At 32.6% G+C, this 18570-nt stretch overlaps 1 protein-coding gene across 5 annotated transcripts in view; it reads right to left on the minus strand.

Annotated features, from left to right (window-relative positions):
• ASPP (Ankyrin-repeat, SH3-domain, and Proline-rich-region containing Protein) overlaps positions 1-18570 on the minus strand; it is a 231322-nt gene that overhangs the window by 9230 nt on the left and 203522 nt on the right. For all 5 annotated transcript variants that reach the window (XM_090104153.1, XM_090104156.1, XM_090104155.1 and 2 more), the window contains 2 exons: positions 17601-17727; positions 2146-2318 (listed from right to left, as the gene is read on the minus strand). In XM_090104153.1, coding sequence (XP_089960279.1) covers positions 2146-2318; positions 17601-17727 — 300 coding nt within the window. The remainder of the gene's footprint in view (positions 1-2145; positions 2319-17600; positions 17728-18570) is intronic.

Here is an 18570-nt window from a genome sequence, read left to right on the forward strand (position 1 = left end):
TTTGTTCTCTTTTTTCGGTGACGAAAATAGGTGGTATAATCTCAGTAAAGCTCATTAAAAAAAACGGGTAATTATTACGTAGGAGTTAATGCATAAAAATGTATACAATTATTTTGTTCTTACTAAGTAGGCGAATTTATCAGTTGTTCACAAATCTCTAAAATTTTTACCCGCGAATCACCAACGCATAACATTTCTGTTTATCAATCACTCATGAGTGATGAACATAATTCATATAGCAAACAATACATACAATAGATCAACCAATTAATTAGTACTAATGTGTAGTGGGTTTATTGAGAAATTAGTAAAGCGTTTAAAGATAGGCCACATTATCAAGAGCAGATCGCGACCGTATAACCGCAACCTACTTGGCTGGCGGCCGCTCAATTAATAGCTACCGTGCGTATGCGGTTCATTGCTATACGATATGGGATCATACCTAATTACAGACTTACCTGTCACTATTATGGCTGGCGTCCACTAGGCGGATCGGGCCGGGCCGCATCGCAACGCAAAAATACGCCGGCCTATGTTTTGTATGAAACATCGTCCATTAGCGACGGATCGGGTCGGGGCGGGCCGCAACGCATTGGCGGATATCGCTTCGCAGACGGATTTCTGCCGGCGGTGCGCTGCGGCCCGGCCCGCCCCGACCCGTCTAGTGGACGCAGGCAGGCGGATGTAAGCGGCGAGCGTCTGTTAGATAAAATCCGCCTAGGCGGTCCGCCGCAGGTGGACGCAGGAGCAAACAGCGCGTCCATTAGAGACGGCCCGTTGCGATGCGGACCGGCCCGATCCGCCTCTAATGGACGCCTAGCATTATAAAACAATTCCGTCTGTGCGTCTGTTCGTGATAAGCTCAAAAACTAATGGACCGATTTTCATTCTGTTTACGTTAATGGATAGTGTAGTTTCGTATACACACACACACATATATATATATATATATATATATATATATATATATATATATATATATATATATATATATTTAATTTAGGCAACGCGGGCAATTCCGCGTCTATATAAAAATGCATCCCTATTTCCCTTATCCACGTGAACGCTCTGGAACGAATTCGCATTTTTTTTTGTAAGTTACTATAATAAATAAAATAAACTAGAAAAATTAATAGCTAGTTATTTGAGCTAGCTAGTCGCTTCTAAAATAATTTGACAGGTATTGGATGTGCTAGTCAACTCACATATTGTAGCATTCGTCACAACAATACGCTTTCATATTTAAATTTCATAGATTCATATTCCGTGGACGTGTTTCCAGGTTGTATTTTATATGTAGTATATTTATAATACGATGTAGTGAATTTAACCAAAATAATAAGAAATGCTCCTCGGATATTGTTTTAAGAATATTGTTTTATCTTTACAATTGAATTTAAATAATTATAATCTGTTTTATTAATCTGAAAATAAATAGCCATAATCCGAAAATCCAACATAAAAAATACACTTTAACTCGCATTACTAATTCAGAATCTAATCCAAATCCATTACGTTCAGACAACATCACACATATTGAAAACTGTTGAAAGTAAACCCATTATTATTTATTTTACTTTCAACACACTCCCAGCATTTCAATTAAATACTGTTTTTATCTCAAATGCTTAACCATTTAATCTAATGGACGCTTTGCCCGAAGCATCGAGAAAAATTCATCGCACATGAAGCGTAGATAACTTTGTGGCAATACGAGCTATCTAGCCAATAATACATTCAATTAACCATAAAAGTTTTAACATATTGATCGAATGTAGTGATGAAAACTATTTATATCATGGATTTTTGAGAACCTATATGGGTACAGCGCCTATGAGTTAACATAGTTTTATGAATATCTTAATTAGTTACAGCTACATTAAGCTATTTAAAAGCATTAGGTATAAAATTTATTGTTTGATTTTCTACATTTGTATTCGCCCACGTACTCTAAGGAAAACCAGCATAGTTCCCGTACCCGTGAGTTTTCGGGATAAATACTAGTGCATTCAGTCCACTAGAGTAATACGTAAATTGTACAGTGCTAAAATAAATGAAAAATGAAAACGTTTATTTATACACACATTATAAATAGTTACACAATAAATAACATATATTTCTACAACTATAGAGGTAAATACATACCATAAGCTCCCGTCGCAGCTTGTCCAGCTCATGTGCCGAAGGTGGCGTGGGCTGGACCCTACCCCGGCGCAGTTCCTCCAGCTGCCTGGTTAACTCTTCCACCTTCGCCACCGCCACCGATAGCTCCTTTTCTTTCTCATTGAACAACGCCCGGATTGACTCGAGATCACTTGCTGTAAGTAAAAAAATAATGTTAATCTTTTTTAGTAAAATATTCATAGGTAAGTCTACTAATGTGACAAAGCTCAGGGATTTAGTTTTGTTTGTCTTGTTGAACGCGCTAATCTCCAGTACCTATCATAGAATATGCCCTTTGAGAAATTCTTTCAGTGTTCGATAGACCATTTATCGCGAAAGGCTATATAAATAGGCTATCATCACGCTAAGACCAATAGGAGGTTGTCTTTTGATTTAAGATATCCCGGCGATAAATAAAGAATGGGATATTTTATTCTACACGTGGGTTGTCTCAAATGTATTTCAGAATGTGGTCTCCTCGTATGGCGATGAAATATCTTTATTTTCATATCACATGCAGATTTGTCAAATGCACGTTTCATCGCAATACGTGCAGCGAGAGACGTTAGAATGATAACGAAATTCAACCACTGGACGATCTTGGAAGATCTTGGTTTATATTATGTCGTAAAGTGAGGATCTACCTATAGGTACTATATTTTATAGAAGTCATTACGACACATTCAGTCATAAAAGTTAAAATAATTCGACAATATCATTAGAATAGTCTTCTGTCCACTGGAAATATCGCTAATTATACTCAAAAATTAAGTGATAATTTTGTCAAATCCGTGTTTCTAAGAAATATTCTTAAAATAATTAAGTACAGAAGAGAATATTTAAGTTTATTTTATAGCGGAGGAAGTAAAAGCGAAAATGCATATTTTTCCGACGATCGCACAATGTGGGTAGCAAATGACGCTTAGTTGATAGAAAACGCTATATTTAGACGCTAAGAATATACAAGTCTTGAGAAGAGTTTATGTAGTTTAGTTATATTCCTAGATTTTGCTACTAAATTTAGATATAAATAACTATTAGCTTTTAGATGTTACTGATTAGCTTGACCACATTTTACATCTTGAGATTTTTTTTTAAACTTATCAAGTAGACGTAGAAAGAACGTTAAATCCTAAATCTTATCATCCATCTTTAATTAACATTGCATTTTTTTTTCAAATTAGACATTTAAAAAATCTTATAATAATCAAATAGATATTCATATCATTTCTTCGAAATCGCATTTTAAATGTTACAGAGATTGCTTGAAATCCTCAACGTTCTTTCGCACAAAAGGATTCCTCCAATCTATTACCTATAGGCGACCCGATAAAAATCTCCAAACAACAAAAATTTTGGCAAAATAACCTATCAATGGTGAGTGGTCCGCATCATGTCTATTATAGAAGTGGTTCCAGGTTGGTTCTTGGTATGAAGAGCACTTAGGCTTAGAGCACTCGATGGCTAGACCACTTGTAGCCTGGCCAATTCATAACGTTATATACGTATGTATAATATAGGTATTATTAATTAGTATAGTGGCTATTGTTTAATGTTTAATGTTAATAAACGGATTTGATATTGCTTTGATTATAGGTATTATATCAATTTATACAAAATAGGTAATTATAATTTGAAACTTTACCTTAAAATCTTTTACTGGCAGGCATATTATATATCTTCCGTAGTGTGCCGCATTTTACATTGTAAGTAGTATTAGTTGACTCTGTATTGTGAGTTCTATGGAGATTCGCATAACAATACATGTATTATATTATCGGTAGACACATTTTACATATTGATTATTTCTATTCTAATGTCAATTATAATCATTGTAAACAGCTAAAAATAGTTACTTTTAAATGATAAATACGAGACACAACCAAGCGTATATTTAATTATGTTCACAATAAGTCAGCTTATCGGTACAAGACAGCAGTTTGGGAGAGCCACTGAATGGGAGCAGCTTTGCGGTTGTACATGATGTATAGCCAGCCACGTTATCTACGAGACCGTAAATTTACTAAAAGCCTTTTTATAATAACAATACGGCTTTTTTACGGAGGACGCATTGCTTTATTTTCAGAAATATATACTTTTATAACTATTATTATATGTACATTGTGTACACAATGTAAATTTAAATTGTGTCATGTCTGCCGGTGAATAGTTTCGATTGAAATAAGATGTACCTATATATTTAAAACGTATAAATAATAATAAATAAAACAGGTTGAAGAATTGTTATTTTTATCCTATGACATGATTTTAAAAACTATGTCAAACAAACGTACGAATAATGTTTTTATTAATAATAAACCCACCGTTTACATAGAGTACCTTTAACTATGCTTAAATGTACTAAACGCGTTCCAGTTACATTAAAAGTACAACTATTAAATATGTAGCTATGTAGCGTGTTGTCTAGTTTGTAAAAGGTATTACAGAATCAGGTCACAGTGAACATATTTTATACCACAAATGTTTCTCTAATGTAGAAGTCAACCCAACCAAATACGCTAATACAGTCGTCCAATAAAATATTGTTCTAGAATGTTCGCGATTAACTAACACAAAGTCAGCTCAATTAAAAACGCAAGAAGAAAGTATAATGCGACACAATTTAAAACGCTTAAGACATGCCAACGCTACAATAACTCAAAGTGACGCAATAAAAAAGAAAAACAAAGTTCCCGGAAGATTAAGTAGTTGCTGAAGAGGAAAGACAAGTCACTTTGTAACTCGAGTAACTAGATTCTTTGTGTTATACTTATTTCATTTTATCTTTTTTGATACGATCTGATCGGACTCATTATATGCGCGTATAATACCTGCAGTATAATTCTTGTCAAGCAAAACGTTTCTTGTGATTTTTATCTCTTTTTTTGAAGTGAAAACTTCTTTAGCGGCGTTGGGTATAAAATCTTAAACTCGCGTCAGGACACGTGGCCTGATCGAAAAGCGTAAGACGGATGTTTTTTTTTTTTTAGCCCTTATATTCCATGCGTAAGACGGATACCATTCCAAAATATCAAACATGCTGAACGTTAATAATCAAGTTTTCACTTCTGCCGGCACTCCCGGAGTGCAACCCGTCTTTTTTTTTGTTATCGTTGTTAATATATGAATTGGTAATTTACTGTAAAGAGTATCATCGTAATAAAATTGCATCGTAATAATGTGCATCGTAATTAAGCATAGGTGATTTATGTCCAATCTGTATAAATATTTGTAAACTTTTAAACTTTACATATCTAAGCTTTAATGTTTATTGCACAAAAAACTCTCATACGATGTTATTTTTTAGTGCGTATGAATATTTTATCATGATTTAAAAATATTTGTATATTTTTGTTCCAATAAACAAAATTGCTTTTAAATAAGTCTTTCCTGAACAACGTGCAAATGGCGTATATCGGATCTAAAGTAAAAATTCACGAAGCTTAAAAATTTACATGGGATTTCCAGCAGCCTTCATCCTTTGTATCACAGAGCTATACCGTTCGTAGATTGGCGCAAAAAGATCTGAATATTTGCAGTACATTTATTGGGCGTCACGTCTCAATGGAAATGTTATTTGTTTCATTAAACATCTTTGATATTGACCCATTTGGTCCCCGTTCGCAAAACAATTTTCTGGAAGGATAATTGGGCTTTCATATCACTTCAAAACATACATTACAAATACAAATACATAATAAATAAAATACAAAATCGAACCTTCCTATTACCGGAATATATGAATATATGCTTTGATTTAGCTTCGCCTGATCGTCTTTAAAAAAATCAATTGGGATAGCACTTAAGTGCGCAATCAGCACTAATTCGTTTGCAAATTAGAGCTCAACTAATTAGTTGCTCTAGTAGTAATCATCATTTTGTGGTACAAACTTTTAGTGATTAGCCGAAACATTGTTGAACCTACTAAATTCCTCATTCTAAGGGCAGACCCTGTGTTCCAGACCGCAAAAACATTTGCCAACATGAACTTGACGAACAGACAGTTATAAATGGTTTTGCTCTTAAACGATTTGAATGAATAATGATCGTACATACACCGCGAATAGACTTTTTTGCATTTTCGGTACGCAACGTTTAAATATACATAGCGTGGAAGCCATTACATATATCATACAAGAAGGAAATAATGCATTCTAAATCTTCTTCTGAAACACGGCATAACATCATACATGTTTTTGCCAAATCTTTTTATGACGAAACATAAATTTTAATGTACAAGTTTTTAAAGCGACACAACTGTAACTAGCGCATATATTACGTGCCTGACAAAGTTCTAGCATTACTGAAATAAGCTTTCATTTCGGAACAAATTCAACGTAAATTCACGAAATTCAAGGTGCAATGAACATTGAACACTCCTACGTTTAGAAGGAATCACTACTTTTATCGTGGTCGAGAAATCGATAGTCAAGTAGAGTCGAGTGCGTGACTTGTGTCGTGCCACTTGAAGGGTGGTACGGTGTCCCCTGTCATCGTATATGGCTAAAAGGTTATATATTTCCTAATTATAAATGTTTTGATTCATATCTTCCGCCGAACCCATATTATTGTGGGCAATGAGATATTCATTTTCAAATCATACGTACTTTAATATTTGTAGCTACGTAAGGCAATAATATATCTAACAAACTAGGTATTAAGTGGAAATAGTATGGAAAACGTAGATGTAATTAGGAGTGTATATAGTTAGTTCATCGTACAAGTAAATTCACAAATAATAATTCAATTATTTCATTTAATGTTGACTGGACGTAGCACAAGAGACAATTAAATTCTTGACATCGCCATAACTACTTCCAACTACCAATTATGAATATCCGAGAAACAGAGTTCTGAGTTTCTACGACAAACTCATCGACCTCAAACAATTTCAAAGATAGCCAACAAATTGGTCCCCTTACAAACACAACATAGAAATCGAAGCACATTCTGTGAAGTCCATTAATTCGATACTATTTTCTTCTTACCTTTTTTCACGGATATCAAATACAACAAGCTATTGCGGCTCTCATTTCTAAAATCAATTTGGAGAATAACCGACTTGGAACAAACTATATCCCTTGTAACTATCATTCTGGATCTTTATTTTATTGTCGTTCTCAGAACACTCATCTAGCGAAATCTTTTGGGAAACAGAGATTTCTTTAAGTAATTGGATATTGTGAATTTGAGAGACAAAGGTTCAAAACCCTTCTTAAATTGAACAATCTCCGCCGATAGAGTCGGATTTAAAGTAATCAAGAGAGATTGGGAAATAAAATGAGAATAAATCTCTGTATGGCTTTTCCACGAACGCCTTGGCTTGCGTTTATATACATGAGTGCTCAAAATTACCAATGGAAAACGTTCTTCACAAAAACTTTCTGAGATAACTGACACAAAAATCTTTTCGCATTTTTATATTATACATTAAAGGAGCAGAATGAATGTAATATTAAAAAAATAGTTTGGAAAATCCAAAAGTGCACGCCTCATAATTTTTTTGAATAATTATTTATTAATTATTATTTTTGTTTATTTAATAACAATTAAACCACATCGAATCAGACCCTGAAAAATGAAAGGGTTCTATTCCTGAGCATACTCAAGCGTAAGAGAATAAAAAAGACTCGATTAGTAAAGTATTTCGGTCGCTATCGTGTTAACAAGAAAATCCTCCGCACATACAGACACACGGACGTCCAAGACAGAACTTTTTTAAACTGTTTTTTAACTAGTTTAAATAACAAAAATGACATCAAAAATATCATGAATGTTAAAAATAGTGTTTTTTCTTAATATGTGTGTGTATGTATTATCTTACAAGTGCAATGTATGATACATAAAGACATTTTAAGTTTGAAAAATCAGATGTTTTGCGCGAAGTGACAGTAGTACCCACCTCAGTCCTCAACGCTTCGCTTATGAGGCGTGCAAAAACCCTCTATAAATATTAATTTTACTACTGCTAACATATTACATCGATTATGTCAAGCCTTCTTAACCTTTACAAAGGTAAAAAAATATAACAGCAATTATGTTTCAACAACACCTCCATCTATATTTTAATTCAAACACTGTCATAAACAAGAGTGAACCTTTCAAATGTACGCAACATTTTGCAAATAATATTGTATACATCAACAGCTAAAGTTTCTAAAGTTATGATCGCTTTTCAATCAGTTTCACTTTGAACACGCTCCACTACGGAATAGAGGAAGAAATTGCTTTCTACCACTAGTGAATACGGTTGTTTAAATAACCTTATAAGCGTATTTAAGTATAACTTTATAAGCGTATATTCAGTGCTTGTTTAAATTTGTATTTTTAATATTCTTATATATAAAATTCTCGTGTCACAATGTTAGTCTGCATACTTACTCCTCCGAAACGGGTGGACCGATTCTCATGAAATTTTCTGTGCATATCGGGTAAGTCTGAAAATCGGCCAACATCTATTTTTCATATGTACCACGGGCGAAGCCGGGGCGGACCGCTAGTTGAAGTATAAAATTGTTACTACAATTTAACATAGATTATATAATTATCTGTGCTATTAATTAATACTTACTGCGACATTTATGTTAACAATATATGTATAGATTACGCTTAAACACATATTTTTTATTAGATAGATATTGTTTAAAATGATTCTTTACACACAACATTGATCCTATTACCAAACATCTATGTACAAATACATACATGAATATTGTAAACAACTCGTAACAACAATTTCAGAGCGGTCCAGCGAGTCCGCCCGGCTAAATATCGTTAGCTTTTTATCTTCCCAAGTTAATCCGATAATCCTTACGATGTAAACAAAATAATTCCCGAAACAATTTTGCAATATCACAACGTTCGCGGCGTTTCAATGTTAATAATATGTTGAAATAAATTATTAGTATTTGGGTCGTATTAGCAGATCAAGAGCATCTATTTTGAGTGCAGACTGCTTTTGACATTGGACTTGATTCATAATCCAGTGCATGTACTCATAATATACCGTGTTTTGAATCACAATCTATATAAACTTCTAATAAATATGATAAATATGATATTAATAATGAATTATATCAATTACAGCCAAAGCCAAAATCAATTAAACTAAGTAGGTACGTAAAAAGGGGCACAATTTCCTCATAGCATACTACATACAATTTCTATAAAAAAATATAGCAAGCGACATAGTTCGAAGTTATAGCAATGCTTTTTTACATGAATTTTATCTCCAACATAAAAATGTAAAAAACTTTGGTCTAACTGGAAGATAGTAAACACAGATGCAAAATTTCCAGAGAGTAAAAACTGCATGTTCAATGCTATGCGGGTTCAGATCGGAATGTCAATTTCACCTTTTCGATTCATAGCCTTTCCGCAATTCAAAGGCGTGTAACGATGGGTCTTACTAAACTGAAAATTTACTAGCTAGTAGCCACGTATGATATGTAGAATGTTTTGTGGTATAAAATTTAAACTAGGTATAATATACCTACACGTAAACATAAGTTGAATGTTTTCTAGAATAATTTGAAGTAAATTCAGTGATACCATAGCTTTATGAATCTAATCTTTATGAATCTGAAATATGGCTTTCGTGAATCACGTGCAATAAATATTATTTACTAAATACCTTGCATTTAATTTCACGTGTTCGTATTATTTACGCGATAACATCTGACCTTTATTAAGCTTTCACGTGCACAAATAATGGTACATTTCTGTGTGGTCAATGTTTAACATTTCTAACTTGTTTTTTCAAATACATCTACAATACAATTATACATCTCCTATTTTGTAAAAGTTCAATATACCTATTTCATTTATAACATAACATTGTTTTGATTTCTAATGATGTTAATTTCTTTAACCTCCCTACAAAAGCTATTATAGATTCCTCATTGAATAAACTCATCCAATCATCACGTAAGTTGAACATTGAATAAAAAGCACCAACAAAATTGAATTGAAAATCGATTAGTCGACGCGTAACAAGAGAGCTATGAGCCAAAAATTCTCACGTTTGAGTCAATTTTTGCGAAGCGAAAATTCATTTGATTCCAAACGAGCGTTGGAGAGAACGGACTTGCACTGGTATTGAATAATGCTCCGCCGCGCTTTTCTGTGTCCATGATTTCATGTAAAAATTCATTTTGCATTTTCCATTTGTATTTGTGCCTTATACAATAATTGGCAACCATGTTGTAGTACTTTACACTTTATACTAATGTATGAACATTTTTACAATAATTAAATTGGTAAATGTACAATGTACATTACATTTCACATTTATGCCTCCTTTCATGCCTGTCTATAACCATCAGTCACTCAATTTCACCCTCAAAAACATGAACATTTCACAAACGAAACTCGAATTCAACCCTCCATTCATGTAGCAAGATTTGTGCTGCATACTTGAAGTGTCATAGATAGCCGCAACCCGGCTCTAGGGAATGGACTCGATATTAATTGGGATTCAGATCGAAGATATCCAGTATGCCTGTAACTGATAATTACCAACGGGCTTGCATTTGAAAGCCAATTGGAGCTCGTCCATAATCTGGCTGGTTGATATTCTGGCTTTGGTCAAAACAATTTACGATTGTGCTTACATCTAAACGTACTAATGTAACGTTGATTAACGTTAAGTATTCTATACACTATTAATATGATATTATCACAGCAATTTTCTACTTTTATAAATATATGTGTGAAACAGAGATCTAACTTGTAATCTTGTATAGTTTCTATTGCAAGGATAAATAGGTACCTAATTAAAAAAAAACAGTTTCTCTAATTATCAAATGAACTGTGTTAATAGGACTTGGTAGTAGTAGCAATAAGATTAAAATTGATTATGTTTTTCGATATTTCGCTGAAACAAAGTTAATTAACTTTCCCATTTTAATTTCACTGGAGGTCGTTGCGTAAATAAGGTATAAACTTCATCTCGATTTGACGACACTAGGTCCCAGGTGTACTTTATTAGATCCTTCCAAATTCTACATTGAATTTTTTAAATTATTACTTTAGATCAGCATTCTTAAATCGAATAATGTCCCTGAATATAAAATCTGCTTACGACCCGTCCATCTGTTATAGTGATATAAGATTTTTTACGTTCTTTTTGCACAATATTCTCATGTAGTAAAACTTAATATTTAAATGCCTGGAATAGTTATGTAGTAGTAGTAATATGTATGTAGTAACATAAGTTGGTTTTAATTGTTATAGACGATATATTAAACGCTATTTCCAGTATGAGTTCTAAGAAATTAAAGAGCTTTTATACTTAACAAATTCCAAAGTATTCTTAGCGCAAAACAAATATACTTACTTTATAAAATACAACAATGACCAAGTTCGTTACAGTTGAAAGAGAAAATAAGAGGATCATTACATCCTTCCTGTATAAACTGTAGCTTCTAAATAAACTATTTGTTAAAAACTTCCATCGATCGTACCCTCTGGCAATTCTTATTAATAATAAACGACGTTATCGATTTTCTGCCAATACGGCGATACGAAATTATACACCTACTGGAATTTTCTAGAACACTTTTAAAAAGGCTAGAGAGATAATGATAATAAATAGCGAAGGTGAAATATAAGGTCTTTTAGAAATACTATGAATTGCTTTTATCTAATATTCCAATATTTCTGGGAGTCAAATATTGGATGTAAGGTGAAGTAGGTAGTACGTATTCGACTAATTCTTGACACTGAAATAAATTAAGGGTGCTGCAGCACAATGAAAACGAATGCCCATTTATTCATAGTCCAAAAAATATAAAAACAAAGAAATAAACCTGAACCTTATCCTGTTAAATATTTATTCAACCAAGGGCAGCTGTTTAGAAAAATATAAAAATGTGACTTAACGCCATTTACACATTTTGTGCCGAGCACATTATGTAAATGTATTGTGAAACAGTAAATTTTTATGAGCTAAAATAGCAAGCAGAGTTTTATGTCATATAATTTGCGTTTGGAAACCAAAAAATGATTTTAAAATTGGGGACTAAATAAATTAGACGCGTATGGTTTTACGCCAATCTTGCACATTAAAAATTAAAGAATTAATTAAAATAATTAATATTTAGGGTCACGTCTTCAAGTATTTAAGCCACAGAATACAGATACACTCTCTATGACTATGCGTTGATCAATGTTATATCTTATGTAATATGTACACACCACATCAAATTAATTACTAGTGTATTATTGTCATAACAATTAGACGACAATAGACTTCAATAATTTAGTGGCGATTAATTGCCTTTCAAAATAATTATGCAAACACGTATGTATACCTCATAGAAATCTAAATAACAAGACACATAGAAGTGCTTTATTGTCATAATTCGTATGAAAACCGCTGTCGCCAAAATCAACACATTCAAACCGAAAGCTAAACAGTACACACAAGTAAACTATGCCTTTTATTGGACAGCTTGATTTTAGTGAAAACTAACTTAACTATTAAATTAAGCTTTTGAATATGTATCCTAACGCACGAATTTACGGTTTATTTTAGAATAACATCCCTAAGTATATGAGACTTTTTGCTCCAATACGAACAAACGTGATAATAAGAATGGTCGACTGTGTCATTCATTGTTATTTCGATTACTATGGTGACACTCGTAATACTTGTAAATATTCTATAATTTTAAGGGCTTGGTCTAGTAGTGCAAACAAATGCATCCTGTCATCCTATATGTAAATAATACAAATGTACTAAGGGAAAGTTGCTCCACTTAATTTTTAAAAATTAAATCATTCGTATGCATAATTTAATATTCGTAATAAGTACCAAAAATGACAATTTGAAACAATTTTCGTGAAAATTACACCGGGTGATTTTTTTTTATCAGTACACAATATTTGCGAATACTTTCTATTGATATCTTCAACTTCATTTTTATATAACTGATCAACTTTTACATGGAAATTTGGACGAAATATAAAAAAAATAAGCTTTCCATACAAAATGAAGAACTCTATACATTTTTTTCGACCTAAGTTTCTTAGTGAAAGTTGTTCAGTTTAACTAATAAAACGGATAAACAAATTTTGTATATAATAAAAAAAATGTAATGTTTGTGTTAAATGAAAACAAAAGATATTTATTTCTGACTAGCTTCCGCCCGCGACTCCGTCCGCGCGGATGTCAGTCTTCGCGTCTTCTACAGATTTATTATATTATGTGTAATATATAGATTTATTGACGACGCGGTTGGCGCAGTGGTAAAGTAACTACCTACTGAGCCGACGGTCCCGGGTTCGATCCCCGGTCAGGGCAAATATTTGTGTGATGAACTCAATTATTTGTTCTTGGGTCTGGGTGTTATTATCTATATATGTATTTATTAAATATTATATTTATCGTCGCCTAGTACCCACAACACAAGCCTTAATTGAGCTTACTGTGGGACTAGGTCGATTTGTGTAATAATGTCCTATAATATTTATTTATTTATTTATTTATATTGATAAACCTAATAAATCTTTTGCTAGCATTCTGATGCTTTATCGGTTGCACTGGATTTATCTCTTTTTTTTTCAATCGCTTGAATGATATAGGATGGGTCCTTGATGGGCATCGAATGCTGAAGTCTCGAATCAATCAATTCTGACAGTAGGCAATTTATGTAAAATCTTGATAATGGTCCATCATTTTATTTTGCCTAAACGTTACATACTTTTTTATATATTCTATTTTTAACGAATTATTCACTCCAGTCCAAACAGCAAATAAGCAGACTTCTGCTTCTGCAACGTTTAGTTGTCCCTGAATTTAGAAAAAATAGTCATGATTCTTATCTATGACAAAAGTGTTATTTTTTGCATTGTATTTCAAATATTAAATTTTTTTTTAACCGCATCTTCCGCATTCATGTCTTTTGCCGGAATTAGACATTTAACTTCTACTAGTCCCATTTTCCCTTTTTGATATGGGAGTGTATAAAGTAAATTTTTTAGATATTTCTCGTTATACTTTTAAAAAGTTATTATTGTCATTTTGCTCATTAGGTAAAGTAATTTCGATATCAGTTTTAAGTTTTTTGATACCTGCAATAATAACGTCATAATCGCCTGCACATACTTATCGATTACACCCTGTATACAATCCACCATCCACATTCATAATGTTTTCCTGTCCTCCTCTCCTTTACGCTGTTCACCGATACATTTGAAATGAGTAAATCTGCTACCTCTGAAGGATGTTTCATTGTGATCAGCAAATTTTCACCACTGTTGTCGATTATTTGTTTTTCATTTTTAATCAGCAATTGGGAATCATCAGTTTTGTTTTTTGCAGATTGGTGATGTACCCTAACAATACGTCGAAAAGGGAAAGCATCAACGAATTATCGTTTTCGTCCTCTTTTTTTATTCTTCGCGTCTCTGTTACTTCTGTTTGTTTAGTTCTCAACACCCACTGAATTTTCTATGTTATTGTGATCTTCCATTACATCTGAGTTTTGATGATGTGATGATAATCCATTCGTTTTAATATTGGTACTTAGAGTTGGTAGACTAAACTAGAAATGGCGGATTAAATTTGTCAGCGCGTCTGTAAGATCAGAATATAAAACCAACATCCTGTATTTAAGTTACAAAATTAATAATCAAACAACATGCCGCTACGTTGAAAATGACAAGAAGAAAAAATTAAAACACTTCGGATCAATTTTGGAGTAAACAAATCATTTTCCCCGTATGGGGATTTCCCCGGATGAACTTGGGAAGTTCAAGTTCTCAATACAAGTTTATATTATATTTCGTATTTCTCAAACCAAAAATAAACATTTTTGGTACTTCAAAAAAATTATATTATAAGAAAATTTATGAGCTTACTTTAGTTTTAAAGAAATATACATCCCTTTGCTGACACCCCGTAAAATAAAGAAATTGTTGCCAATCACCTTTGCAATCTATTTGGTTTCATTAACTTTATGTTCGAAGATAATTTTTTTTCTAGTATGTAGTTACAAGCGTATTTTTTTCGTTTATTTTCCATATCGAAATCAAATGTTTAAAAATACGAATATTTGCACAAAACTAAGATAAAAATAATCAATTAACAAAAATATTAAATTTAATGAAGTAGAGCAACTTTCACTTCGGTATGAAGGAAAATCGAGCGTAGAGCACACGTCAGAACGCTCCGGCCCAAGGAGCGCGACTAAAGAAATTCGCTAGGATTTTTCCTAATTATTTTAAATATTTTTTTAATATTTAAAGAATTATCAAAATTCAAAAAAAATGTTTTTTAAAGGATTAATACTCATTGGTCTTCAACCAACTCGAATAAATTAATGGAAAAAATAACTTTTAGCAGTATTTATCAATAGATTTTGTAAGGCAAAAAATGGGAAATTTAATGAATTTATAACGTTCTAATTAAGAAAATCATAAGTTTTTCGGCAATTGTATTCAGCAGTTTTTAATAACGACTATATAAGGATAATAATGCGCTGATCAGATTGTGTAAATTGTAATCGGTTGCAACGTAGTGAGTGCACAAACTTAGCTCGAAATGTCTTTGGGGGAAAGAGACTTATCTTGAAGACCTGATTAAGGTAACATAAAGTAACTTTATAAATGTGAAAAAATTCACGCGCATTGCGTATATAACACTAATTGATAAACAAGAAAAAAAAATTCAGTTTATCATTTCATTAGCCGGGAAAAAATTGTCAAATAACTTGTTGAAAACGCAATTTTGCTAGACTGCAGCCTTAAGGAAAAACGGCATTATTTCTAAAAAAAAATATTTTCCGATGAAATATTATTCCTTTATAAGTATAATTACAACTTGTGGAAGAATTTCCGCATTGGGAATTGCTGAAACACACCATGAATACACTCATACGTCTCCAGAGCAACTGAACAGTGACGAATGCACTGGTGATGTGGAAATCACCTGAGTGGCGACAAGGTCACGCACGCTTACGACTTCTAGTGTCTTGTTATTTAGATTTCTATGGTATACCTAGTACCTACTTATATTTTGAATATAATAAAATATAAGGCATATCACTATATAGCGTAAAACAAAGTCACTGTCGCTTTCTGGTATTCATTTACATTTAGTTACAATTTTTTCAAATTACACAAAAACTTTCTCTATTCAGCTTTCTACAAAGTTTAAAAAGTTCGGACGGTTTGAAGCCTTGTTTTATGTCATACTACATACGGTTTTACGGTATGTCGTTGCAAATCCGTAAGGCTAACCTCAGATGGGCCGTCATTAGTCAGTGGTAATATTATAACTATTTAGCCAAGTTGGGTCGGGTCGCAGTATGCACATTAATTCGCAGATTAACCATCTCACTTCGTAACTGCTGGAGTTATTGTGATTTAATTTATAATAATTAAGGGGAACAAGAGAGTAGTAAATATAAATGTAAGCTATAGTTAAATGTGTATTCATACCTTTACATTTACTTCATCTTCTCTTTTTTAGGTATTACTACAATAATTATATTGTATTAAACACAGTCGCTTTCTCTGTCCCTATATCCCTATGTCACTATGCATGCTTAAATTTTTAAAACTACGCAACGGATTTTGTTGCGGTTTTTTTTAATTGATCGAGTGATTCAAGAGGAAGGTTTTAGTTTATAATTTATTAGGTTTTAGACAAAGCGAGTGAAGCCGCGGGCGGAAAGCTAGTATTATACAAACTGCACCCACAATTTAAAAACCCCCTCGTGTTTAAAATAAATAAAAATACCTATGAAATAACTCTTCCAAAGCTTCCAAAAACTTCGTCTACCATGTAAATTGTAAATGCATTATAAGTAGGCAATTAGTGAAAATTCGCGATGCCAAATATAGATAGTCAATAAATTGCACAAATTAAATGGACTTTGACCGTAATGATTGTATCGTATTCAATCCAACACCAATCCTCTTACGTCACTGCACAAACCATCAATTTGTACTTAATTGCTGGAAATACAACAAATTAAACAGAAATAAAATGATTGCCGATGCAACGTGATTATAAATAAATATTTGGTATTTCTGGCGACTCGTTCAATCGACGCTATATTAGGGAACGTTGAAAATAATTTATACGTGGTTTATTCTCATATTATGAAGTGGTCATTGCTAAGGGTCATTGTATAATTTTCTGCAATGATGTTCGTGAAATTGTATTCAACTCGTAGCAGCATAGTACAGTACATACCTAAATATCTAAAATAAGAAATATTTTATGAAGTTGTTTTAGTTGAAATTATTAGGAAGCAAGAAAGCTTGATAATATGGCATTTAACTCAATAATTGGAATACCTATCATAAAAAAAACCTAGCTTAGTTTAGATAATAACCTTAATAAAATCTCGTAAACTATTTTAACACTATAACTAGTATGTTGTATAAATTGAAACAATGTAAAATAGAATGTAATATATACTCACTAAGTGCTATATTAGTTTGTTTGTTCCTATCAAGCTGCCCGCGTAACGCCCGTAGCCTGCGTAGTTTCTGCTCTTGAGCCTCTACGCGCTCGCGCAACCTTCGTAGCCGTTCGCCTTCTACCGCCACCTGAAGAAAATAACATAATTTAACACAAATACCTACAATAATAATTACCTTCTTTTAAGTATGTGTATTTCTTCAAAATTAATATTTTTTTTTTATAATGCCTCCTATAGGAAAATTTTCAGGTTATTTTGCATTTATGTTTTATGTACATAAAACAACTTAATTTTAACCAGTAAATGATACATCATCCGAAATGTAAATTACAATTTTTTATTATACAACACTGCAATATCATTGTTCAACACTAAGAAATAAATCTAATAGGCCAAATAATTGAACTATTTATCTTCAACAGAGCAAACAATACAATTACGCAATTCTCTCTCACGCAGATAAAATATTCCCACTCCCGAGATTTTAAAAATGAATACAGCGGGAAAGGATAATTTATTCTGCTTGAAAGCCGACAATGCCAATCTTGTTTATGTTATAGCGGTATTTATTGCGTGCGAACTTTATTTCTTTTAGGCAAACGATAAATATCGCATTAGGGTAACGGGCCGCCTCCCGACTTGGAGATTTATTAAGTCCGGATTCTAAATTATATTCATTTTATCGCTACGAGAATTTACAAAGAAACTCCGAAATTGGGAATTAAGGTATAAAGGACAAATTGTATCCCTTTACATTTTTACATCTGGCCCGCTGAGTATCATTACCCTTTAGATGTTTGCTCTTCTATTTTTGCTTCAAGATTGTACAATTGAATACGAAATTTTAACTGAGGAAACAACATTTTAAAATTACATAAAAGAATTTCTCTACTTGAAATTCTGTAAGGCAGCCGAAAGAAGTGGGCAAACTTAGGCGTAACAAAGAAGCTCATTTTATATTTCGCTTCAA

The sequence above is a fragment of the Colias eurytheme genome, chromosome 7 (genome assembly GCF_061535395.1).
Source record: "Colias eurytheme isolate Ceu_HAF_F1 chromosome 7, ilColEury1 Martin Lab GWU primary, whole genome shotgun sequence".
NCBI classification, from domain to species: domain Eukaryota; kingdom Metazoa; phylum Arthropoda; class Insecta; order Lepidoptera; family Pieridae; genus Colias; species Colias eurytheme.